Source organism: Myotis lucifugus, unplaced genomic scaffold, assembly GCF_000147115.1.
Source record: "Myotis lucifugus unplaced genomic scaffold, Myoluc2.0 scaffold_28, whole genome shotgun sequence".
NCBI lineage: Eukaryota > Metazoa > Chordata > Mammalia > Chiroptera > Vespertilionidae > Myotis > Myotis lucifugus.
Window position 1 is genome coordinate 6,388,173 of NW_005871076.1, and position 26,091 is coordinate 6,414,263.

Below are 26,091 nucleotides of genomic sequence, written 5' to 3' on the forward strand. Positions count from 1 at the left end.
AGAGGCCATGTCTTTTAATAACAGCAAGAATAAGGAATATGAAATCATGTTGGCTGACAAAATAATGTTTAACCTACAATTATGTTAAGGCAACTTCTCAATTAATAGGAAACTTGGGAGCCCAGGTGACAAGTCATGCCCTCCTTATACAAAAAAGCTCTGATTCTGCCATTTATTATAGTCCATTCAATCAAGGTCTAGTAAACAATGTAAATATCAGTACTTAAAATTACGTAACAGTCAAGTAAATAAGAAACAAAAGGTTTCTTACTATATACATGATAGAACTTTAAAAATCTAACTCAGGAAGGCAATGCTTCTGGTAATGCTTGAGGAACTGGACTATGGAATGCCTAGATGATTAAGCAATGACCATTTTTGACCTCCAAAAAAAAGTGATTACTAATAATTTAACCAAGAAAATTCTGCATCATCCCATGATTACACTAGTTACGCCCTTTTTGGAGAAACGAGGGATTTAAATCCACTCTAGTGATAAAGGCACATGTGCACAACAACCCAAGCATAGCTGGGCAACTGGCCTTAGGAGCAGCCAAAGGGGATGCCTAGGGTCCTCCTCTTACCTGGCTGAACCCTTCTCCAATCTTAAATACCTAACCTCTTCTTACCCTCTATGCTACCTATTTATAGCTGCTACTCAACCACAAATTCACTTTGTCAGTACCTCTCATGATTCTGACTCCACTTAATAGCATAATTTCCTACTTCGGTCCCATTTACTAACTGCATAATTTTCCCATTATTTTTCCCGTACAAATTCCGAACAGAATCGAATTGGCCTAAGAGACATCATAGGTCAACCTATGAACTAAGGATTGAGAAGGGAGCTGGGCAAGATAAAACAAGGCCTTCCTAATGTTGCAAGACTGGAAATGCCCTTAGAAGGGCTGTAAACATAGCAAGAACTGTACCCTTAAACATGTAATATACTGACACCTGTTCTAATTGTCATACTGATGACAAGATAGCATTTTAAAACATTTTATTATGGGATTTTCCAAACATATCCAAAAGGATTGAGAATAGTAAATGACTTCCTTATGCAACATCTCCAAGCTTTAAAGACCGCCAACTTTCTGTTTTCTTATTTCATTTATCACCCCGTTAGTTTTTTGCTGGAATATTCTAAAACAAATCTAAGACCGTGTCATTTCATAAGGCTTCTCTTCTATGTAACATTCCCCATAAACCTGTGTTCCTATCTGGATGTTCAAATCTTGTCAAATCTTGACAGTTAAAAGAACTGCCACTTGACTAAAACCTCAAATCAAAAACATATAGCTACTGACATTCATCATCGTAACCCTAAATTTAATGTAATTCTTGATTTAGAGTAGTTTTAAGAAAATGGCTCATTTTGCAGTGGCTGGGAAAACCTAGTCAAAAGGAATAGGTTGATTCTAGCATCTAAAGTTTGCCAAAATCAAAGAGCTATAGACACTAAATAAGAGCTAGTGAATGCAATGAGTTTTTAAAAACAATGTGACTAGAAATTCCAACTTTAAAATTGAAATTTTTTTCTGAATGCTACAAAATTTATTGCTTTGAATGCTACAAAATTTATGAGTCCATTTTCTCAATTAAGAAATTTTAATAGTTTAAAAAGGGTGAGGGGACAAGGATATCCTTTATCACAACAGGAATCGCTAAATAAGGGTATATATATGTGAATGATCAACTTTTAAAAACCAAACTATTTTCCCTTATAAAAGTCTTTATCTATTTTTTCAACAATACAGAATCTTAAATGCAACATTAACAAATATTTTTGCTATGAGCTTTAAAAATTATAACTGATCAAATACTCCCGATTTTTACTATAAAATATTTCAAGTTATTTTACATAGGGAATAATAAGCAATGTTCATGTAGACACAAGAACAAGGGTAAGCCAACATAAATATTTTCATTCCTAGAAGATGAGTTTCATATTTGAATCGTCAAAACCAATAATTCTTCCTAAAAGCAGGGAGGCATAACTCAGGTCAAGTAAATTAAAGTTAAATTTAAAGGACAATTAGCAAGAAGTCTTGAAATAAGATCCATTCTATTTGGTACATTATTACAAACTGCAAATTACAAAACCAAAAGTTAGAATATCTGCAACTGGAGTAAAACCCGAACAGGAAGACAATCATTTCAGCACATCTGAAAATAATACTGGTAAGACAATTTACTACCCAGATGTTGTTTCAGCATAAAGCAACTCAAAGGAAATATATTCCCTATAATATGTCTCCAAACTATGACATTATGAAAAGGCCCTAACGCCATTTGCAGAGAATGACCAAACAAAATCAGTTCTCAGCAGTCTTTGATTCTAAATATCCAAAATTCCACTTTAAAATAAGTAAGCTATTCAGTGACTGTCAAGTACTCACTTAGCATTCATCAGATGTGAACACAGATTCGACCCCAAAATAAACAGAAAGAATAAGGACTTTCACTCAGAGAAGAAAAACATCGCATTCCAGACTTTCACCCTTCTATATTCATATTATGACTAAGAAATATGAAAACCATAGTCACTTTCAAGAGAGCAGGTCTGAAATGAGAGAAGAGGGAATTTCCTGGCAGACAGGGCTCTACCTATCCCTGGAAAAAACAATTTGGCAACTCAGCAAGTGTTTATTAACTACCTTAAGTCCTCTAAAATACCTAATTAAAAAAAATGTTTTTAAGATCAATGGACATAAAACATTAAGGCAGAAAATTATGACTGATAAGCTTTTACTGTTACATGTTTGTCATATATGGGCAGTCTAAGGTAAACAGTTAACCTCCCAAAACACCTAGTTTGCTACATTTAAACAATTATAATTTTAAAGGAACTGATTTCTTATCATCAACATGACAACTTTGCCAAAAGTAAAGCCTACTCCTTGGACCGAAAAGAATAAATGAGGAAGAAGAACTGTGTAATAATTTCCTAAAATACCAAGTTGTACATGTATAGTACTTCATAGTTTTATGTTCACATCAAATATGGTATCTCCCCTGATTTAAATGAGGAAGAAAGAGACCCTTTCTGTCAGCTGTGATTAGACATTTGAACTACAAGATCATGCAGATTGGTGGCTCTTTGCTGCAGGCACAGAACAAGAAACAGAGCTGTCATACAAAGCCAAAAAGGAAGCCTGCCTCTGCCTATCCAAATCCCTTTTCACCTTGTTCTTGGCTACATTTTCTGCTTGTTTCAAAGCATTTTGATATTTATCCCATCCTCATCACTTTACTTGTTTGAGTGGTTCTCTGCGCCGTTTAACAAGGTCAGGTAGAAGGGCAGCTATTATTGACCCCATTTTACAGCTGAGACGGCACTGGGGAGGTTACTTGATTAAGCTTTAATGAGTCCTATTCTATGAAGCATCAGCTTATTTATTATCCACCGTCTATGGAATCACATGTGAAACGCATCATCTGGAGTTAACTCCAGACTAAAAATCAAAAACCTCAGTTCTAATCTTGAGTATGATCATGACCAAGTTACTTTTCTAGTTTCAGGCTGTTTTGAAAATGGATGATTGGTTTCAATTCTAGTTAACATTAAATAAACACATTCCACTCTTTCTATACCAGCAGTTCTCAACCTGTGGGTCTCGACCCCTTTGGTGGTCGAACGACCCTTTCACAGGGGTCGCCTAAGACCATCCTGCATATCAGATATTTACATTACAATTCATAACAGTAGCAACATTACAGTTATGAAGTAGCAACGAAAATAATTTTATGGCTGGGTCACAACATGAGGAACTGTATTTAAAGGGCCAGAAGGTTGAGAACCACTGTTCTATACCACTGAATGCAATGGAAACAAGAAAGAGCTAAATCCACAACTGTACTTGGAGACTGCAACACTCTGAGTAATGCTTAGAACAAGAATACCATCAATCAGATATATAAAAACTCCATCAGCAAAATACATATTCTTTTCAAGTACAGACAGAACATTCACATAGGTAGCATTAAGTCATTGTAAAACAAACCTCAATAAACAATTTAAAGAACTGAAATCATGCAGAGTATATTCTCTGACCTAATGAATTTGAATTAAATTAGGAAATCAGTGACAGAAACGTAAGAAAATCTCCAAATATTTGTAAATTAAACAACATACTTCCAAATAAGCCACCAGTCACAGAGGAAGAGTCAAGGAAAACTTAAAAATATTTTGAGCAGCCCTGGCTGGTTTGGCTCAGTGGATGGAGCATCAGCCTGCGGACTGAAGGGTCTCAGGTTCGATTCCAGTCAAGGGCACATGCCTGGGTTGCGGGCTCGATCCCCAGTATGGGATGTGCCGATCAATGATTCTCTCTCATTGATGTTTTTCTCTCTCTCTCCCTTCTCCCTTCCTCTCTGAAATCAATAAAAATATATTTTTAAAAATATATTTTGAGCAAAAATGAAAATACAGCCTGGCTGGCGTGGCTCGGTGGTTCAACATTGACCTACGAACCAAAAAGTCAGAGTCAGGGCACATGTCCGGGTGGTGTACGTGGCGGGCTCAATCCCCAGTATGGGGCTGCATGAGGGGGGGGCGGATCAATGATTCTCATTATTGTTTCTCTCTATCTCTTCTCTCCCTTCCTCTCTGAAATCAATAAAAATGTATTTTAAAAAAATGAAAACACAATATATCAAAATTTATGGGTGCAGAAAATCAGTCTTATATGGAAATCTGTCCTAAATATTTACATTTAAAAGAGGAAAGGTCTCAAACAAATAACCTAAGTCCCCACCTCAAGAAACTAGAAAAGGAAGAACAAAATAAATCCAAGGGAAACAGAAGAGAGGAAATAATAAAGGGCAGAAATCAGTGAAACTGAAAATAACAGAGAACAATCAATGAAACCAAAATGTGGTTCTTTCGAAAGATGATAGAAGTGATGCTCCTGTAGCCAGATTTAAAAAAATAAAGCAGATATAAATTATCACCATTAGGAATGAATTAGAGAATAAGGCTAGAGACTCCCCACAAACATTAAAAAGATAGTAAGAGAATGCTGCAAACAACTCTTTGTATATAAAATTTGACTAACTGGACTAACTGGATAAATAGACCACTTCCTTAAAAGGCACAAACTTCCAAAATTTATCCAAGAAGAAACAGATAACCTAAACAATCTTTTGCCCATTAAAGAAATTGAATTTTTTAACTTAAAATCTTCAAAAAATTTTGTTGGCTGGATTAAGGCTCAGCAAACTTCTGAAAAGGACCAGATAGCAAATATTTCAGGCTCTGAGATATTCTCTCTCTATCACAACTACTCAACTATGCTGTCGAAGTGGAAAAGCAGCCATTGACAAGTAAACAAATGGGCATGGCTGTGTCCCAATAAAACTTTTATTTACAAAAACAGGTGGCAGGCCAGACTTGACCTGAGAACTATAATTTGCCAACCGCTGCACTAGATGATACTAGTGTCCCTTCCAAATGCTATCTTTCATGGTCAAAAACTCATTTTGATTTTTAGTCCAAGAAAGGATAATACAAATGCTATCATACACTCTGTTTTCACCAAGACTTATTAGAAATGTATAACACAGTAAACAAACAAAAAACACAAATCACCCCTTTAGTCAAACTAGCCCTGAATTGTTACCTCAAAAAGATGAGACCTTTTGAAGGTGAAAAATCCTCAATTTTTCCTATTAATCTGCTTTAGGAACAAATACAGTATATATTAGGTTTGATCAAATAATTGAATCGATACCCCTCCCCTGGGAACTGACCTTTAGGCCACTTCACAAGGGACATTCCCTTTCACTTAGATCACATCCCACTTGCTAAGACCATTATCTCTCCCCTCGGGACCTTCCCAGGATCCAAACCTGCCCAGAGAATTCTCCGCCAAGAAAAAGCTCACCTAGAATCCTTTAAAAATCTCTGACTCCCTATCCCTGGGTGCTGGCGCCATTTTGGGGCTCAGCCCATCTGGTATCCAGATGACCTAATAAATTCATAATCCCTTACCACTTTGGCCTCGTGCATTCCTCCTTCAGCGACCCTAACAGTATATGAATTATAAACAAACCTAAAAATCCAAGTCATTATGGCCATAAGAAAGTGTCAAAAATGTGGGGGAAAATATACAAGAAAATTTATATTGCTTATCATACCACCACCTAGTAACAATCCTATATAATAAAAGCCTAGGTGGCGTCACATGCCACAAGATGGCCGGCAGGGGAGCGGTTAGGAGGCGATCAGGCTGGCAGGCAGAAGCAGTTAGAGGCAATCAGGCAGGCAGGCAGGCAAGCAGTTAGGAGCCAGCAGTGCCTGATTGTGAGAGGGATGTCCGACTGCCGGTTTAGGTCCAATCCCTGTGGGACTGGACCTAAACCAGCAGTCGTACATCCCCCAAAGGGTCCCAGATTGGAGAGGGTGCAGGCCAGGCTGAGGGACACCCCCCCGCCCTGCACGAATTTCATGCACCGGGCCTCTAATTACTAATAGTAGTATTCTGAGAGGTTACCTTTTAATCCAGAAACATTTTTATATATGAAACCTTTTCAAGCTTGCCTGACACCTAAAGAGTAGAAAGTAATACCATAGACAGTCTAATAGCAATCTCTTAGAGGCTAAACCCCTATCCATCTGCGCCTGAAACTAGGCAGGTTTCCATGTCTGCTCCATCATTCTGATTTCAAGAATTGCTCCATTAGGCCAGCACCATTTCATCTAATACATAAACATGCATCTTTTTGCATATAAAAGGTTAAGAACTTGCCTCTTAAAAACTTCAATTCATAATGCCAGAGTAGCATACATAGGAAGTATCTCAAACCTCTTAGAAAGCAATATAAAATACTAGAGGCCCGGTACACGAATTCATGCACGGGTGGGGTCCCTCTGGGTGGCCTGCAGGAATCGGGCCAAAACCCGCAGTCCAACACCGCCTGCAGCTCCTACCAGCCACTCCCGCTCATCCCGGCCCCACTGTGCCTGACGCAGGCTCATGCCCAATCAGTCCCAATCAGGCGAGGCTGGCACTGCCACAGCAGTGCTCACCAGCCATGAGCCCTGCATCTGGCACCCTCTCAAGGGGAGTGGCCTGCAGAATCAGGCTAAAACCGGCTCTCCGACATCCCCCAATGGGTCCCAGATTGTGAGAGGGCACAGACCAGGCTGAGGGACCCCACCGGTGCACTATCGGGCCGGGGAGGGACCGCAGGAGGGCTCCAGGGTGTGTCTGGCTCATCTTGCTCTGTCCTGATCAGCCGGACCCCAGCAGCAAGCTAACTTACCAGTCGGAGCATCTTTCCCCAATGGTCAGTGCACATCATAGCGACTGGTCGACCAGTCAACTGTCTGCCCCCTGGTGGTCAGTGCACATCATAGCGAGCGGTTCAGAGGCTTAGCGTATCATTAGCATATTACGCTTTGATCGGTTGTTCTGCCGTTCGGTCTATTTGCATATTACCCTTTTATTATATGGGATAACTGGGGTGAGATGTCTTCCTCAGAGTTACATCTTTTAAACCTCTCATTCATAAGAGAATCACACATTAATTTTTGAAAAATAAGGTTTTCAAATTAAATAAATGCTGTTCTGTCAAGAGAAGCAAGTCCTACATTTGCTCAAATTTGGCATTCAATGCAACATCTATTTATATCTACATTCTCCCAAATATACTAGGCAACTCACAGAAAAGCTTACACTAACAATCAATAAAATTATAGGCATACAAAGCTACTGAACTATGGACTAGCAATACAGGTGAGTATCTACTGCAGTAAATCTAAGGATTCAAACAAAGATAAAAATTCTAGCATATTATAAAATAAAACTCAGCCCCTGTAGTTGCATTTCACAGAGCCAATTGAAACATCTATATCACTCAATGCCAGTCTAGAATGGGAGGATATGCTAAAAAGCTTTCTTGGTCTCTTAGAGGCAGAAATAGAATAGTGGGGACTAACTATAATTATAAGAACTGTTAATCATGCTCTGTTAACCGTAATTGTTCTGTTCTGATTAGAGAAAGCACATTCTAACCTGGCTGACAGTTGTATGCCCCGGGACATAGGAGTTAACATTGGAATGTAGTCCATCCTCCTTTTCCAAGAACTGCTTATCATCATGGAAGGACTGACAACCTTGTTGCTGAAACTATCTGGTCTGGGAGGCGCCCGCCCTTTGTGACCCCCTCCCCCAGCCCACATTGCCAGCAACCTGTAACCATTATACTATGCCTACTTCCTCATACCTGTAATTCCTACTTTCCCAGGTAATCTTTGTCCTTCAATATAAGCAGCTGGCATATGGGGAGGGGTACAGCAGATTTTTGTAGATAAATGGCATTATTTGAATAAATGCTCATATATTATTCAACCCTGTCTCTGCTTAATTGGCTCAAGTAGTGACAGGCAGCCCAGACCCATTGGTTGTCTGGTTTCAGTTCTGTTCACTTCAAGCAGCTATACCAGAAACAAATCTGTCTTAGTGTGAAGTATTTAATTTCAGAACAGTCAGTCACTTATAAAGTTCTACAGTGGAAAATTCCACTGGCCATTACAGATGATGATGTAAAATCTTATTTGCTGACTTGCAAAGATATGAAATGGTGAAAGTATTAAGAGCTCAGACTTTCAGATCAGAAAAATCTGAGTTCAAATGTCAGCTGTATGTATGTGTAGTTTTAAGCAAATAACTCAATAAAAGTCATTATCGGAGTAAAATAGGCAATAATGTATGTCTCTTATCACAATGGCTAGCATATGGTAAGCCGTATAATAATACAGATAATCCTTATTTTTATTGTTTAAAAAAAGAAGTAACAGTAAGAAAGGAACAGACAGGTGTGTATATTCACATGCCCAGAATAAAGCCTGGAATCCTATACTCCAAAAATAGGTGGTAGGATTACAAATGATACATAATGAACACAGAACTTTTGTAATTAGAAAAATATTAAGCTGTTTTCATCCTTAAAAAAATTAAAAAATGCAGTCATAAAATAATGCAGTAACAAACTCTTCGCAGAGTCTTTCAAAGGCTGGGAAACTCTGGCTATGCTAAAATGATCCCAGGAAGTCTTTTGTAAAACTGAGAAGAGATTAGCATCTAAATTAACTGCTTCCCTTCACTACAATAACAATATATTTTTGAAAGTGAACATTAACTGCATCCTATTCATATATTCCATGTCCAACTATTATCCAAATCAAATAAAAAGTTTATACTTGATATATTAACATAATGAACCTCCTCAAATACATACCCAGTCCAATACAAAAAATACCCAGTTCGCCGAAACCGGTTTGGCTCAGTGGATAGAGCGTCGGCCTGCAGACTGAAGGGTCCCAGGTTCGATTCCGGTCAAGGGCATGTACCTGGGTTGCGGGCACATCCCCAGTAGGAGATGTGCAGGAGGCAGCTGATCGATGTTTCTCTCTCATCGATGTTTCTAACTATCTCTCCCTCTCCCTTCCTCTCTGTAAAAAATCAATAAAATATATTTTTTTTTAAAAATACCCAGTTATTTGCATTCCTCTTTCAGGATTTTGCAATCACTGCATCTACTGTTTGGGGCAAGAACAAAGATAAAATGTATTCTTAAGCAGTAGCATCCTCATCAGGCCCTAAGCTGTACCAATTTTATTCTGCCTAAAACTATAGTTTGAGCTATAAAAAATATATATAAGCTATAATACCTACATGTATGGATTACTGTTCCATTCTGGGCATTCAATGAAGCTGATATTAAACTCTTATCTACTCACCTTGGCTGGTTGGTTATCCAGTAATCAGAACTATCCAAGAGAAATATAATGCAAGCAAGAAACATCACAAACAGGTAAATTTAAGTACAGATATTATTTAACCCAATATGTCAAAAATATTATCAATGAGCTCTTCGTGAGATATTTTATATTCTTTTCTATGTATTCAGTCGAGTTTGGTGTATAGTTTGTACTTAATTTGGACTAGTCATATTTTAAATACACAATAGGTACATATGGATACTGGCTACCATACTGGATGGCACAGAGCTAGAGCTACTCAAGCCCAATCAAGACATGTATGCTTCTTACCAATTATTAAATCCTAACTTCAGTCACTCAACACACTACCATGAACTGCTGGGCAAGTCTGCTTAGGCCAAAACCAAATGAAATTCATTTCAAAGATTGAAGGTCTTCTATATTTCTGACACTGTTAAGTGTTTTCAGTTTGGGGTGTGTGTGGTTTTTTTGGGGGGCGGGTGTTTATTTGATTTTTGAAGAGTCAAGAGTTGAAGAGACAAATAAGCTTGGTCCCAGTAAGTTCTACTATTGGAAAAAACAACTCAAAATACATGCCCTAACAGAGGGAGAAAGGAATGTTATTAAGAACCTGCATATTCCTCAGCAGAATGAAAAGTATGAATAAAGAATTCAGCTGTATAAAGTACAGGGCTCTTCAGAATGAGGTTTTTCACTGACATTGAAATATCTTCAGAAAATGTTATAACACACAACAGGGCTCCAAAGTCAGCTACATATTTAAGGAACAAAAAATTTAATCCATTAACCTGGTAGTCTATTTTAACTTATTAATTTAATAGCTTAACCCTAGTATAGAAATATTTTGTTTATATGCAGATAACATTAAGAAGGTCAAACTATTTTAAAATTTGAAAACACTTGCATAGAAGAAAGGAAAAAGAACTGGAAATACATATTCCTAAATGTTAATAGTAATGGTGGTTCAGTAATTTAACGTACACGTATGATTTTCAATTATGAAAAAATAAAGTGGCAATAACTTTTTTCAAATTCAATTATATTTCCTTTTAATTCAATCCATTTACTTTTAAACCTTTTAAGATTACGACACCCATGCAAGCTGTTTTTCTTTCTCTAGAACCCTCATGGGCAGAGTAACCTTTGGCTGATAGAGCAGGAACAAATTAAACTTAACCACAATAACCACATTTCATTTCAAGGAAACCTGAAAGTCATTTGTGGAACTACAAAGATCCACTGAATAACCTGAAGGATTTTCATGTTAGGTAAATAGGGGTCAAATGCATTACTTTAAACATCAATATCTCTTAGAGAATCCTAAAGCAAGTTAGCAATAGAGCCAAGAATACCCTCCAACTCTTCAAACCACAATTCAAGCAGGACCATTATTTAAGGCTGCTAGACTCCTGGTCCTTGGAGCCTTTAAAAGGGAGTTTGGCCCTCATCTGATGTTAGAATTAAATTTAAATCTGCTCTGATCTAAAATATCACTTTCACTCACTACTTTATTTCAGTGTATTTGGTTTAATTTTTTTCTACAAATGTCATTTGTATACTGAAAGATCTACAAGAAGTAGAGGTAAACCAACCCATGGCCTCCTCCCCGAGAGCCCTCTAGATCAGCGGTTCTCAACCTGTGGGTCATGACCCCTTTGGGGGTCGAACGACCCTTTCACAGGGGTCGCCTAAGACCATCGGAAAACACATATATAATTACATATTGTTTTTGTGATTAATCACTATGCTTTAATTATGTTCAATTTGTAACAATGAAATTGGGGGTCACCACATGAGGAACTGTATTAAAGGGTCGCGGCATTAGGAAGGTTGAGAACCACTGTTCTAGAATGTAAGGCAATAAGAGCAAGAATCTTTGTTAATGTATCCTTAACACTATGAATATCCAAAATTGTTCACATTTTATGCATTCTCCCAAGTCAGCATGAGTAGTTATTAAGTACCTCTTCTAGCATTATACTAAACCCTGAAAATAATATTTTAAAAATAGTTCCCATCTTTAAAATGCTTAAAACTTAGTTACAGAAGTTACATGGATAAAGAAAATACAATTAAGCAACAATTCAAGGACATAAACAATTAGGTACAAAACTTCAAGCAGGGAAAAGATAATGTAGAAAGATACAGTTTAAAATGGCCTTCTGCCGAAACCGGTTTGGCTCAGTGGATAGAGCGTCGGCCTGCGGACTGAAGGGTCCCAGGTTCGATTCCGGTCAGGGGCATGTACCTGGGTTGCGGGCACATCCCCAGTGGGGGATGTGCAGGAGGCAGCTGATCGATGTTTCTCTCTCATCGATGTTTCTAACTCTCTATCTCTCTCCCTTCCTCTCTGTAAAAAATCAATAAAATATATTTAAAAAAAAAAAATAAAAAAAAAAAATAAAATGGCCTTCAGCAAAGAGATTGGGGTGAGGGAGGAGTGGGCCTTAAAGAAAAAACAAGTTAGGTTTGAACAGGTGGGAGAGAATTTTAAAAACATAATAAACAATGTTCTACTGAAGGCATGAGCTCAGACTACCTGAGCAGGCAGGACAGATAGAAAAATAGAGAGTGAATAGAGCCTAATGGAGACAGAAAGGGACAAATGCAGTAAACCATCGGAGCAGTTTCTCCACCTTAATTTAATTGTACACTGGAATCACTTAGGAAACTTTAAAAATACTACAACCTGTTAAGTCTGAGCAAGTAACTGAATCAATACCCCCTCCCCTGGGAACTGACCTTTAGGCCACTTCACAATGGACATCCCACTTGCTTAGACCACATTCCACTTGCTAAGACCATTATCTCTCCCCTCAGGATTCCCAGAATCCCGACCTGCACAGAGAATTCTCTGCCCAGAAAAAGCCCACCAAGAGTCATTTAAAAACCGCTGACTCCCATCACTGGGGTGCTGAAGCCATCCAGGCTCAGCTACCTGCTGTGTGGATGATCGAATAAATTCATTATCCCTCCTTTGGCGACCTAACAACCCTAGATCTCAATCCAGTGATTCTGACTTAACTGGGAGACAACCTAAATATCAGGATTTTTTTTAAAGTTCCCCAGGGAGTCTAATGTGCATCCAAAGTTAAGAACCCATTTCCTTAGAAAGAAACACCAATGTAACTTGGTAAGTAGCAACACAGGATGAGGAAGAAAGACTAAAAAATTAGTGAAAGATTTTGAGAGATCTATAAAAATACTGACATTACTGAGAAAATCCAGGAAATGAAAAAGTAAAAATATGTGAACTCTTTTGGACTTTACCATATTCTGTCTACAAAGTTCCATGCAGTAAACCAGTTTTAATTAATCCAGACTGTCTCAGTTCTCCACATACCATCATTATTGGCCTAATATTTTTCAACAGAAATAATAAAAATAAAGAGAACCATCTTTTAAAAGTTAAGGTAGAGCTCAATCTAAAGAATATAAAATAAATCCTCCATAAAGTCCTCCTGGGTTTCCCACCAGAAATAATCTCATCCAATTTACAAGTTTAGCAGTACCTAGAGCAGCATTTCCAACAAATGCCCTGTAGAGACCTAGTCTGTTTCAGAAAGGAGGAATCAGTGCCTCATTCCTCCTTTTACACAGTGCTCAGCATACTACTTGGCACATGACACGTACTCAATATGAACTGACAGGCAGACACTGCCAGTTAAGTTCTGATTGTCACTTCAACTTCTAAATGCTTTTGAATGCTTCCTTAATAAGTAAAAATATATCCCCAGTTGCTTCTGCTTCTTGTAGACCCTTTCACCATTCTAAGCTTCCAAGTGTGCTTTACTGCTCCCCACTGTTAGCCTTACTCTATCCCTTTTTGACAGGACCTAGCCTGCTCACTATTACATGAGTTGATACAAGGAAATGAGTGCTTCCCACCTTTACTTACATCCATGGCACAAATATCAAGTACTATGTGTCTAATACTCTAGGGAGAAACCAGAAGGTTAGTCATGACCAGGATAACTAGCCCGAAACCTGACCAATCCCAAGACTCAAGGGATATCTTGTAGGCTGGTTAGGAAGCTCTAATATGTAGCAATGAGAACAGATTTACCACATATTCTCCCCACCAAAGGCTGTTTTTAAAATGGTTTCCTAATCATAACTGCATTGGACACTTTGCACACTTCAGCACTACATGTGATAGCAGGTAAGTGATCCACCTACATACCAGGAGTCCTTTGTTTCCATGTATAAATCTCCAACATCGTGAGCCAGACTCCCAAGCTTAGATACGCATTTTTAAATGTGTCCTACGTTTTCACTGTGATTTATCAACCACTTTTTCCTTTTAACTAAGCCTCTCATCTCATTTTTCAGAGGTAGATTGCATATGATCAAAACATGCCAATGGCTTAAAAAACTCAATATGCTTCACTAATTTCACAATATGGTAGAAATAAGATAAACACAGGAAGGCCTTCATCTTCACCCTTGGAATTCCATCATTACTCACTATTGTCTGTTCACATATAAGTAAACAAAGATGTATGGCAAATGAACAAATGAGAAAGTATCGAGATCTTTTCCTGAAAAGTATTAAATTGGGAAAAATCACTAGTGAGAACTAATTAGTATTGTCCCTCTTCCCTTCAAATGACTTTATATAATTTTATATTTCATTTATTCCTTCTTTTGTCAGTAAAATATTGGGTACAAGGTCTAAACTACAATAAGCCTAAATTAATATTAAATAACTAGAATGGAAAAAAAAGATTAGGGAAGAAAAAGGAAGACATTAACAATAGACCCAAAAAAAATTTTTAACTGGTATTTTCTATGGCAAAAAAAAAAGTCAAGCGTCAAATTTCACAGCATCAGGTTTTTTAAATCCAAACTTTAAAAATTCAAAAACACTACTCAGTTTGCCTAATACAGCTCACTTAATAATTTACCTGCTCTGCCCTGGCCGGTTTGGCTAGGTGGATGGAGCGTCAGCCTGCGGACTGAGGGGTCCCAGGTTTGATTTCGGTCAAGGGCATGTGCCTTGGTTGTGGGCACATCCCCAGTGGGGGGTGTGCAGGGGGCAGCTGATTGATGTTTCTCTCTCATCGATGTTTCTAACTCTCTCTCTCTCTCCCTTCCTCTCTGTAAAAAATCAATGAGGTATATTAAAAAAAAAAAATTACCTGCTCTTATGACATTCTATATAGGTCATGAATAAAATTCAGCAACTACAATGTATATATACATAATATATTTTCAGCATTCTGTTTTGCTCAAAATTAAATGGCCACCTACATGTGATAATAGAATTTTAGGGATAATGAAGGTGATTATCCTTAGGAGATGTGTGTTGAAGTATTTAGAGTTGAAGCAACCCAATGTCTAAAACTCAGTTACAAATGTTTCATTTAAAAAAGGTTGTGTATATAGACACATATAAGCACGTACATTTATATACACAAACATGCACATGTTCTAAGTGTTACTCAGTTAATCTAGATAAAGGATAGAAGGTCGCTCATAGTATTATTTTTATAAATTTTAAAAAAAATTTGTAATATTTTTTAAGAGAGAAACGGGGATGAGGAGTGGGGGGTGGCAGGAGGAAGAAACGACAATCTGTGTTTCACCCATCCATACATTAATGATTGATTCTTATGTGCCCTGACCGGGAATAGAACCTACAACCTTAGCATATGAGGACAACGCTCCAACCAACTGGGCATCCTGGCCAGGGCCATAAGTTTAACATTTTTCAAAATAAAAAGTTGGGGAGGAAAGGGGCACATAGAAAGCCATTTATCTATTCCTTGAAAATTATGCTTCACCCAAGAGTCAAGGAGCCAAGAACATATTTGCCATTTATACTTAAAACATCTCAGATCCAACATCTGTATGGAAAACTCTTATTTGAAAGAAAAGTTCTGATACTCACATTGCCCATGTACTCCGAGAGCAGGTCCTGCAGCGCCTGGCGGACAGCATTACACTCGGCCACAATTCTCTCACGCCGGTCATCACGAGTGCAGGACGAGTCAGCCATCAGGGCAGCCCCACTAATGATGCTTTCCAGGCGCTCCTCCAGGGAAGGCCTAAAGCGCTCCTCGCTGAAGCTCAAGGGGTCCACAATGATTTGTTTCTGCAGAGGAAGCATTATTAAATGTTACTGCTAATCTCTGTTCCCTCCATTATTTATTTCTAGAAGGTGAGGAAAGTGCCGATTAGAAACACAAAAATTACAATGCCTGAAAGTTATACTCCTTGCTCCCCTTCTTGGCGCCATGTGTTTTAACCAAGGTCACCTCTCTGAGAAAGGTTGTTTCCCCAGGTGGGGATTTGAATAGGGTCTGGATAAGGTATACCACAAATGGCAAACAAAAATATAAGCTACATAATCTTTATTCCCTGGAATGGAGATAAGAAACGCCCTAACCTTTGTAATAGAAATTGACAGGATTAAAATCGGCTGGTATAAATACGGATGTAACAAGACAATAAACATCAGCTCCTCATCAGCTCCTCATCAGATCGTCATCAGATCCTCATCAGATCCTCATCACATCATCATCAGATCCTAACCAGAACCTAGCCAGAGAACATGGCAAAAGATCCTGGACAGAACCTGGCTACAGAACTTCACTGGAGAACCTAGACAGAACATGGCAAAAGAACCTGGATAGAACCTGGCTAAAGAACCTGGTGACTGAACCTGGCTGGAGAACCTAGCGAGAGAACATGGCACCAGAACTTGGTTGGAGATCCTGACCAGAACTTCGCTGAAGATTCTGGAGGGAGAACCTCGCTATGCTGATGAACTGAACCCAGTTTCCATGTCATTCATTCTTCGCCGACTCCGTCCACACCTTTGGGGATCCCTGGACCCGTTGGGGTTGGACCCCAACAATTATTTATTTCTAGAAGGTGAGGAAAGTGCCGATTAGAAACACAAAAATTACAATGCCTGAAAGTTATACTCCTTGACAGATGAGGGGCCGTACTATACAAGTTGGTCTATGGATCACTTCTCGAAGAAGGCACTGGAAGCGGTACTATCCACCTGAATAGGGTCTGGATAAGGTATACCACAAATGGCAAACAAAAATATGTCAGCATAAAAATCATGTTCAATCTACTTAATCTAAACATTTAGAAGCCAGCCTATGTAGTATTATTAAGTTACCAAGTGAAAATTACAGGGAAAATAAAAGTTAGCTCTCTTTTTCTTTTCTATGTACAGAGTATACAACTGCTACACGACACTGGCAGAACTGTTTCACCACAAAAAAATTAATAAAATTGACACCTGTCTTCAAATTTTCAGAATGAAATGCATTTATAATCAATTTCAATCTATATCTCTAAGTTTTCAGTAAGATGGTAGCAATCTGTCCCAACAAAGCCACTCTATGATATAACTGCCACAATAAGAATAAGTCCTTCCTGTCTCCCCTTCATTCCCTTGAATCCACTTATATCCAGCTTTACCAGTGATGAGTGAGGTCACAAGTAAGCTATGGTACAAGGTCAAATATCAACACCCCCAGGACAGTGGCTATTGGTCTCCCTCCAACTTCTCCACTTGATACAATTTATCCTTATACTGGTAAATGTCTGGGCAACTATTTTACTTTTAATTTTTCTTTATGGGGGCTATGTTCTTATTGATTTAAACTTAAATGCCAAGGTTTTTCTTTTAAAAGCTTGCCCTTTTCCATAAGTGTACATTTCTTCTTTCCCTTTCAAAGAACCCTGTTTCAAAATTTAGCATGCATACCTTGAGTTCATTATTAACCTACATTTTAGCTCATCATTTTTCTTACCAGATTAAGTTACTACAGGATTTCTCTGGTCAAAACAGAACACACAATGCATTCTGACCAACAGGAATGAGGAATTAATGGTCCCAGAACTTAAATAGTCATAGCGCTCCAACCCACCTGTGATCATTCAGTCCAACCCCCTCACGTATGAATTAAGTAGCTTCTGATATTACTCAACTTAGGGCAAAATGTAACTCTTACTGCTTTGAAAGAGACCAATATGTGAGTGGGAAAAACAACAACGCCAGTAAATTATAAGATGTATCATCAGAGTTTGCTATAAAGTCACTTAATGCTTAAGGTTCCAGAGTAAAAATTCAGTTCTAACACCATGTTTTCATAATTTATGAGAAGTACTAAATCATCCATTCATATCAGCAAGGATCAGTTACCCACACCAAAGTAAAGTACTGAGACAAAGCAAAGGCAAGGAAAAAAATATTAAAAATAGAATGCACTCCATTGTATTGATTCATTACTTTATAGCATTCCTACTTATGAAAAGATGCTGACAACCTGGAAAGCAATTTTTCTTATGTTAATTAAAATAACAATAAGATTTTTTTGAAAAATCTTAAACTGCTGTCATCTACTGGAACCAGGAGGCATTGTGGGTAAAAATTTAAAAAGCAAACCCACCAAAAAAAATTAAGATTAGATACATAGGATAGTGTGTACATAGAATGTATAGGCATCATCTATAAAGGTAATTACATGGCATTATGCTATAAAAGTATTTTAACCCCAAATCTGCTTCCACTTGATTAAATTTTGTCTATTATTACAATTTAGTCATTGAGGGGGAAAAAAGTGTATCTCGACAGACAAGATGATGGCACGGCACTTCTGTTTTAGTCATTTATGATGTGTCTTTATCTCCAATCAGACTGTATCTCCCATAGCTTCCCATCTACCAAAAGGTTAAAATCTCGCTTGAAATGAACTGAACTCATATCCTCAATAAAGAACAACCTTGTAGGAAACACAAGATGCATTAAAGAATTCAGAAGTTTAATCAAACTAAAAAAGAAAAGAAAGAGAAATGCTTTAGGACAAGTCAAGATAAGTAGACTTGATGATTCATAAAATTTTTTTCAACTTAGATTGCATATCTAAGTAGAAATTGAGCTTTCATTAGAAACCTTGATCACATTTCCCCAGAAATCTAACTTTAGGGGATGGTCAAGAGCCTGAAGTTTCCTCCCAGTATAACTTACATCAAAGTTATTGAGCGCATATGCCAGCTCTCCTCCTCCTCCGCCCTGGTGCTGGGAGGCATCATCCGATGCGGTGGCCTGGGCTGCATTGGAAATGCCTGTGACTGCCTGCTGCAGCTGCTTGTATATCAGGTCTCTGTTGGCCTTATAGGCTGCAACATCAGGGTGCTGCAGGCATGCCTGGGAAGCAGTATAGAGAATTGGAACGTTTTTCTGCAGGATTCCTCTGGCTGCAGCCATCTGATCACGATGGCCCACATCTTTCAGTTCCTGTAAGAGTAAAACAATAAATTTTAACAGTTCTATTCATATAAAATTTTGTCGGTAAATATTGGAAGTTAGAATTTTTACTAAATAGACACAATATTTTCATTAAGTCTGGCTTGGAAGCTCATCACAAAGGAGGCAATATATGGCTTAGTAGATAAGAGTTCAAACTTTTCCAAACCACATAGACCTAGATTTCAATCTCCAGCTCTACTTTTCCCTAACTATTGTGATCTTACTTTAAGTGTCCATGGTCAGTTTTACCTTCTGTAAAATAGGAACAATAATAGTACCTCTCTTATCATTGTATTGAGGATTAAAAGGGATAACGCACATAAAGTACTTAGCACAGCATTAAATAAAAAGTAAAACTTAAAACTGACTAGCATCTTGATTACAGCTATATAAAGATATATGTACCTATTCCAACCAAAACAGAAAAATCATTCAGAGAAATACTTAAAGATTTATTATAAGGAGTTTTTTATTGTTATAAAATTCATTACAGGAGTTTTGTGAAATTTGGGATAAGATACCACAGGTGTACATGAACTATGCAAACCAGCCAAGTATTCTCCCAAGTACACGACTCCTCCTCTCCCTTCCCCCTCCCCAAAGACCACCTTAGGACACAGGTCATTAGGCACAAAGCTGAGGCTCACCTGCTCCATACTGAAAATCAAAAGGTTTATATTTCATTATAATACTCTATGTACATGTGGTCTTAAGTGAAAATGTCCTTTACAATTTCCTCTACCCCATAATTATAGTCTACAGTTAAAAGGATTTGAGGTTCCTCATGGTTTACACTACTAGCCTCTAACTGGTAGACAGGGTGAATATACTAAGTGACAAATTAAGTGATACCAACAATAAGCAAGATGTGAAGGGGGTACTTCTGATATCCCCTTGTTACTGAAATTATTCAAACAAATAAAACTAAGTCTTTAGTACCAGTAAATGTGGATTGCCACCATAGAAGAGAAATAAGTGACCACCAGAGCTGTTCCAACTCTATTTTACGTGATCACAGAATTTCAATGTTAATGTCACCAAATGAATCCTAAAGTACAAATTTAAATGTGTTAAAAAGAAATACTAAATGTGTAAACATGTAAGAGAAAACTGACTAACTTAGAAAGGCCAAAATCAATTACTCAAAGTCTTATTCAACTATTTAATGCTCACCTTTCTAGATGAGTTCCTAACTAAGCATTAGAAACACCAAACTCTGAAACTTCGTCTCACTATATATTTTAGATTTGCATCTTTATTCAAACCTTGTATGACAGCTTTCTATTCCTCCTAGAATTCTTTTCTCATTTGAAATCTGAAATTGCAAGTAATAGCTCACAGCATTCCAAATGCCCTGTAGCACACCACAGTACATTAGGCTAAATATTCAGAAACAGGACCCTGTGGATTTAGAGAATCAGTGATCATTTTAAGACTCCAACTATGACAGGGAGCTGAGGCTAACCATTATGCTTCAACAGCTGGTGCACAAATTCTGAGTAGAATTTTTCTAAATGTCTTGCCCTCACCACAATCTCAAGGACTTTTAAGTCTGCTAGGAAGGCATTTGCCTTGAAGCACTTGTATTTGTCCTCTGTTTTAATACAAATGTTTTGCAATCAGCTTTGGCATTCTTTGTAAGTACCTATAACCTAGATCAGTACAGCTGTTTACAAAGGTTATTAAAGACACTTGTGGTCACCTAAAGTTAATACATAGTGCCTGAATTACTATTCAACGCCTGACTTTCCTAAAGCCACTGCCTGGCCTGGTATGATAAAAGTCTACAATTGAGGCATGGGGGTGGCCGCAGCATGGAGGACGACATGATGGTAATCTCCGTGCTGGAGTTCCAGCAGGAACATCACACCTGTTTGCTGGATCACTGAAGTCAGTCAGAGTCACTGAAAGATGGAAGTAGAGAGACCTAAACCATCCCTGGGAACTGATTGCCACCTGGACTGCAGCCTGGTTTTTAGATCACACCATGTAATTCCTTCCGAGTGTAGGCTCAGTAACATAAATCAGGCACCAACAGGAGTGCTCTTAAATGGAATATCATATGTTTGCTTAAATAGTTAAAGAGGATATAAAAGATTGTTTTCCTGGAAAATAGCAAGGCTTAGGAGAAGCCCAGGAAGTTCAACCATATGAAATAAAAGTTTAGCTTGAATTTGGAGAATTAAAAACAAAACAACAACAAAAACCTACCTTTCCAAAAACTACATCAGGTTAAATACGCAGAACAGAATCCCCTGGATTTAAAGAACTAATTATCATCTCAAGATTCAAGCTATGACACGGGGCTAGGGCTAACCATTATGCTAAAGCAGCTGGTGCACATGTTCTGTATGCATTTTCTAAATGTCTTGCCCTCACCACAATGTATCTCTGAATAGATTCCTATTTACCAAGTATTGGGGAATATATTTGAATCTATGACAGCTAAGTATCATCATTTGTCCTAACTGCCAAAGTGCCTTAACTTTCACTATTATTATTTTTTAATCCCCACCTGAGGATGTTGATATTTTTTTTTATTGATTTTAGAGAAAGGAATGGGGGGAGAGAAAAAGAAAGAAATATCAATATAAGAGAGAAACATCCATCGGTTGCATCCCGTACACACCCCGACCGGGTATGAAACCACCATCTAGGTATGTGCCCTGACCCGGAATCAAACCTGCAACCTTTTTGTTGTATGGGACAATGCTCCAACCAACTGAACCACCCGGCTGGAGCACTACTTTCTCTTTAGAACTGCTTTTGTTGTAACACAAAGAAAGTAGAGTTTGTTAAGTACAGATATGAAAATGGACACTATCACAAGACAGCACTATTTATTATACAAATAATAATCGATGATAAGTATTCTTTTCAAGATATATAGTGCTTATAAGTAATCCAAATTAGTGGGGAAAGTGAGCTATTAAGCAATATAATATTAGTAAATTACTTATGAAGTAAGAGTCCTTTGGTCTACTTTAATCTTCATGATTCTTCAACTTCACCAATTCAGTTATGTTTCAGGCAGACTCAGGAACAAACAGAAAACACAAGGAAGAAATGACTGCTTTTAATGTAACTGAACCAACATCACATGAAGTTACCAAGAAACAGAAGCTAACTTCTAAGCAATCTATAACACTCTCTCTTACCAAGAGCTGGAAATTCAAGTGAGTTTCCTCTCATTTCCCTCTTAATATAAAATTTGATCATATGTCTTCTCTTGGACTCAAATGACTAACACCTCTGCCCCATCTATTTTACCCTTATCACCAAAGAAAAGCCTACAGCCTAATGGAAATTCAGCACTTCTAATCAGCCAATAATATTCTAGCCCAAGAAAAGTAAAAGATTAGAAACACATGCAGAATTCCATTCCAGGACGGATGTGTAGTACAGGTAAGTGGCTCACTTATATTCACTCACTTGTTAAATAAATATTTATTGAGCACTACTATATCCAGGCAATGTTCTAAACACTAAGGATTATGGTAGCAATTTAAACAGACAAAATCCCTGTCCTCTGGAGCCAGAGAGCCCCAATTCAAAACCTGGCTCTACAACTTACTAGATGAATGACCTTGCCAAATTATTTAATCTCTCTGTGCTATATTTCCTTCATCTATTGGAATTAATATCTGATCAATTATAGTATCTACCTTACACCATTTTGTGAAGACTGAGTTTGTGTTTATAAATGGCTTATAACAGTGTTTAGCACACAGTAAACACCTTTTTAGAGTTATTCATTATTTCTAGCAACAGCCCTCACTAGGATGGAGCTCCTAGTTTTGTGGACTCTGGTCTCCAAACAATCCCCACCCAGGTCCTTTGAATGAACCCTCAGGGATCCCCAAAAATGCTGGGAAGAGAGAATGTGTAAGGATGTGAGTTTTGACATGTGAAAGACTTTGCCAAAAGTTGTAGCAGGTTTCCTGACTATTTTAAAAGGACAGTTTGCCTCGAACCCAGACTTTATATGCCTGTAGATGATTTATGGAAGGGAGGGAGGGAGCAAGGAGAGTGGGCAGAAATGGGTGAATGAATAAATGGTTATGTGGGCAGGTGGACGGATAGATGGGTCGGTGGGTAGGTGGATGGGTAGATGGAATGATATCCCCTACCCCTGAAGAAACTCTTTTACATGTTTTTGCTCAGAAAAACCTGAAGAAATAGATAAATTCCATAGAGCCTATGACCTTATGAGGTTTAACATTTCCTCAATAGGTGACTGCTGCTTAAATGATACAAGGGAGGCTAAGGGAGCCAGTATACACATGGAACCCAAATAGTGCTCTTGAGGAAATATCCCTTTTGTGGACTAGGGCTGCCTGCAAAGGTAAGAGGCTCAATGAGGAGGTAAATTATTACATACCACGCCTGGGAACAGATGAAAAAGTCAAAGGTGAAAACAGTCTAGGGCAGCGGTCGTCAACTGGTGGTCCGTGAGGTCCGAAAGGTTGGCGACCGCTGGTTTAAGGAAACCTTTGGAGCAGCGGTCGCCAACCGGTGGTCCATGAGGTCCACTGGTCTAGGGGACTAAGTATACAGTAATAGAGGAATTCTGCCAGGAAAAAAGTGTGGAAAAATGGACCAGTTACTGAAGGAGGCCAGTGGGCAATAGGCAAAAGGGAAAATTTCCACCAGGCTGGTACCTTAGGATAAAATGAGTAGCAGTCTACTTCCTAAGAAAAGCATTAGTTTATAAGAATACATACCAAGGCCCAGACCTATAAAAGGCCATTTTATGAACAGGAGGCACACAGGATCCTATAGCCAGCCTACTCAATGGATTTTATTGTAGGAGGTTAAGGCTAAAGGTTAAAGAGTTAAACCCAAGAAAATCTATAAATAACCATCACATACTACAAACCCAAGACAAACTTTAAAGTGGGAACACGTATCACTCAAGATACCAGCAGTAAACAGATAGTAAAATCAAGCTAGGTAATTCTAAGATGGTTTAGGGACTATGCTACAAAGGTCTGGGCAAAATACAGGGAAACCACAAGGTCATTAGAGCACTTAGGCCTGAAGAGACAAGAGAAAACAGTAGATACCATAATCTAGGGAACAGGTAGGTGTGAGGAGAATACCACCAGACACAGGATATGACTTTTAGCCACCCAAGGGCAACAGCCAGGAGAATAAAACCCCGGCCTCACTCTCCTATGTCCTCTGATCTTCTATTCATGCTCCCATTGGCCAAAGGGCAAAGGAGTCCCTGGATGCAGTCTAGACAGGTGAAGTTCCTAGGGCAGAGAGCAGGATGCACAAGGCCAGAAAACAGATATGGAAGGGCAAACGGAAAATCATCCAGCATGTTAATGAATAACTTCAAGATTTTTATGACATCTTATTTTGGAAATGTTTGAAACTCTTTATGGATTCATGGCACACAGGATTAAAAGTCTGGCAGCATTTCCAGTAAGTTTCTCCAGTAGCATACAAAATTCTGGACTATTATGTTTTATCTCAAGAACAACACTGATTTATTTATCCCCCCATTTTACAAAGATATACAACAGTATCAGTCTAAATGTTCTCACTTTCTTCACATAATATTAAGTCTTCATAAACCAAGATATGACTGACTAGGTTTTAAGACAGTGCTACTATTTGCAAACTTTATTTTTTAAACATAACTAATATTTATTTCAGGTATTCAAGTGAGCATTTATATCAAGAACATTAAGTAAAATAAATTATAGACATAATTTGGCCAGCCTGTGTTATTTATAGAATTACCATACTATTATATATACCAAGTTCTTCTAAGGCAGTGGTTCTCAACCTTCTGGCCCTTTAAATACAGTTCCTCATGTTGTGACCCAACCATAAAATTATTTTCGTTGCTACTTCATAACTGTAATGTTGCTACTGTTATGAATCGTAATGTAAATATCTGATATACAGGATGGTCTTAGGCGACCCCTGTGAAAGGGTCGTTCGACCGCCAAAGGGGTCGCGACCCACAGGTTGAGAACCGCTGTTCTAAGGATTAATCAGCCCTAGCAAAAGGAAAAAATTACTTGAAATTTATGTGATAGAGACATAAGCCAAGACTAGGATAAATGCTAAAAGTACATTGATCATACACTAACTATATTACTCAGACAGTATACCAAATCTCACTATATTATCATATGTAAAAAAAAAAAACACACACACACACACACACACAAAACAACAGGATCTCATATGTGGTGCAGATTCAATCTGATCACATCTTCTAGCTTGAAATATGAGCAATACCTACTATTCACCAATTGCCCACTGCCTGGCACTATATTACATATATTATTAATTTAATCCATTAGTTTTATACTAATGTAAATATGACCAAATGAAAGTTACTAAGAAGTCTTCAAAGCTAAGGCTGTCAAAAACGGGACATTCAGAGTATTGACCCCATTTTTCTCATGTTTGTCAGAGCTCCTGTTGGGTGTTTTGTCCCCAAGAAAGCTACCCCCATCCTGGACCATAAGGTAGATCTTCATTACTCTGAGTCAGACATAGTATCTGCTTTCCTCTTACCAATGCTTAGTGAGGAATGGCTATGTTACACAATTCAGATTTAGGGCAAATGTGTTAGGGGCTTCTAGATTATTTGCTTATAGACATAAGGAACAATTCTTTTTTTTCTCACTGGCCATACTGATGTGCATAAATGTCATGCCTAAAGCTTCAGCAGCCATCCAGTGCCAGGCACTGAAGATGGCAGTGCTGGAAAATGTCAAGAACCTGGATCCTTGCTGATATTGCCAAGCCTTTAAGTTTAACAATCCTGAATTCAGAAATATAACTTGCGATTTCTAATAAGTGAGAAAATAAATCCTCCATTGTTAAGTAGTTTTGGAGCTGGCTTTTCTGTGAACTGCAATGTAAAATATCCTAACTGGGTTAGGTATTGGCTAACAATTATAATAATTGGTATTTTTCTGGGCTTCTTTAAAAATAGGAATTAAAAGCTTGATCAGGACTATGGAAGTTGTAGGAGGCTGAACGGTGACATATGCATCTCCCCTACAGAACACACGCCTAACACACAGCATCC

The 26,091-nt window shown here is 38.1% G+C and overlaps 1 protein-coding gene across 5 annotated transcripts in view; it reads right to left on the reverse strand.

Moving 5' to 3' along the window:
- The window catches only part of CTNNA1 (catenin alpha 1), a 171,511-nt gene that overhangs the window by 87,607 nt on the left and 57,813 nt on the right, over positions 1-26,091 (reverse strand). For all 5 annotated transcript variants that reach the window (XM_023752104.1, XM_023752105.1, XM_023752106.1 and 2 more), the window contains exons 6-7: positions 18,747-19,016; positions 15,645-15,848 (exon numbers count right to left, since the gene is read on the reverse strand). In XM_023752104.1, the coding sequence (XP_023607872.1) occupies positions 15,645-15,848; positions 18,747-19,016 (474 nt within the window). The remainder of the gene's footprint in view (positions 1-15,644; positions 15,849-18,746; positions 19,017-26,091) is intronic.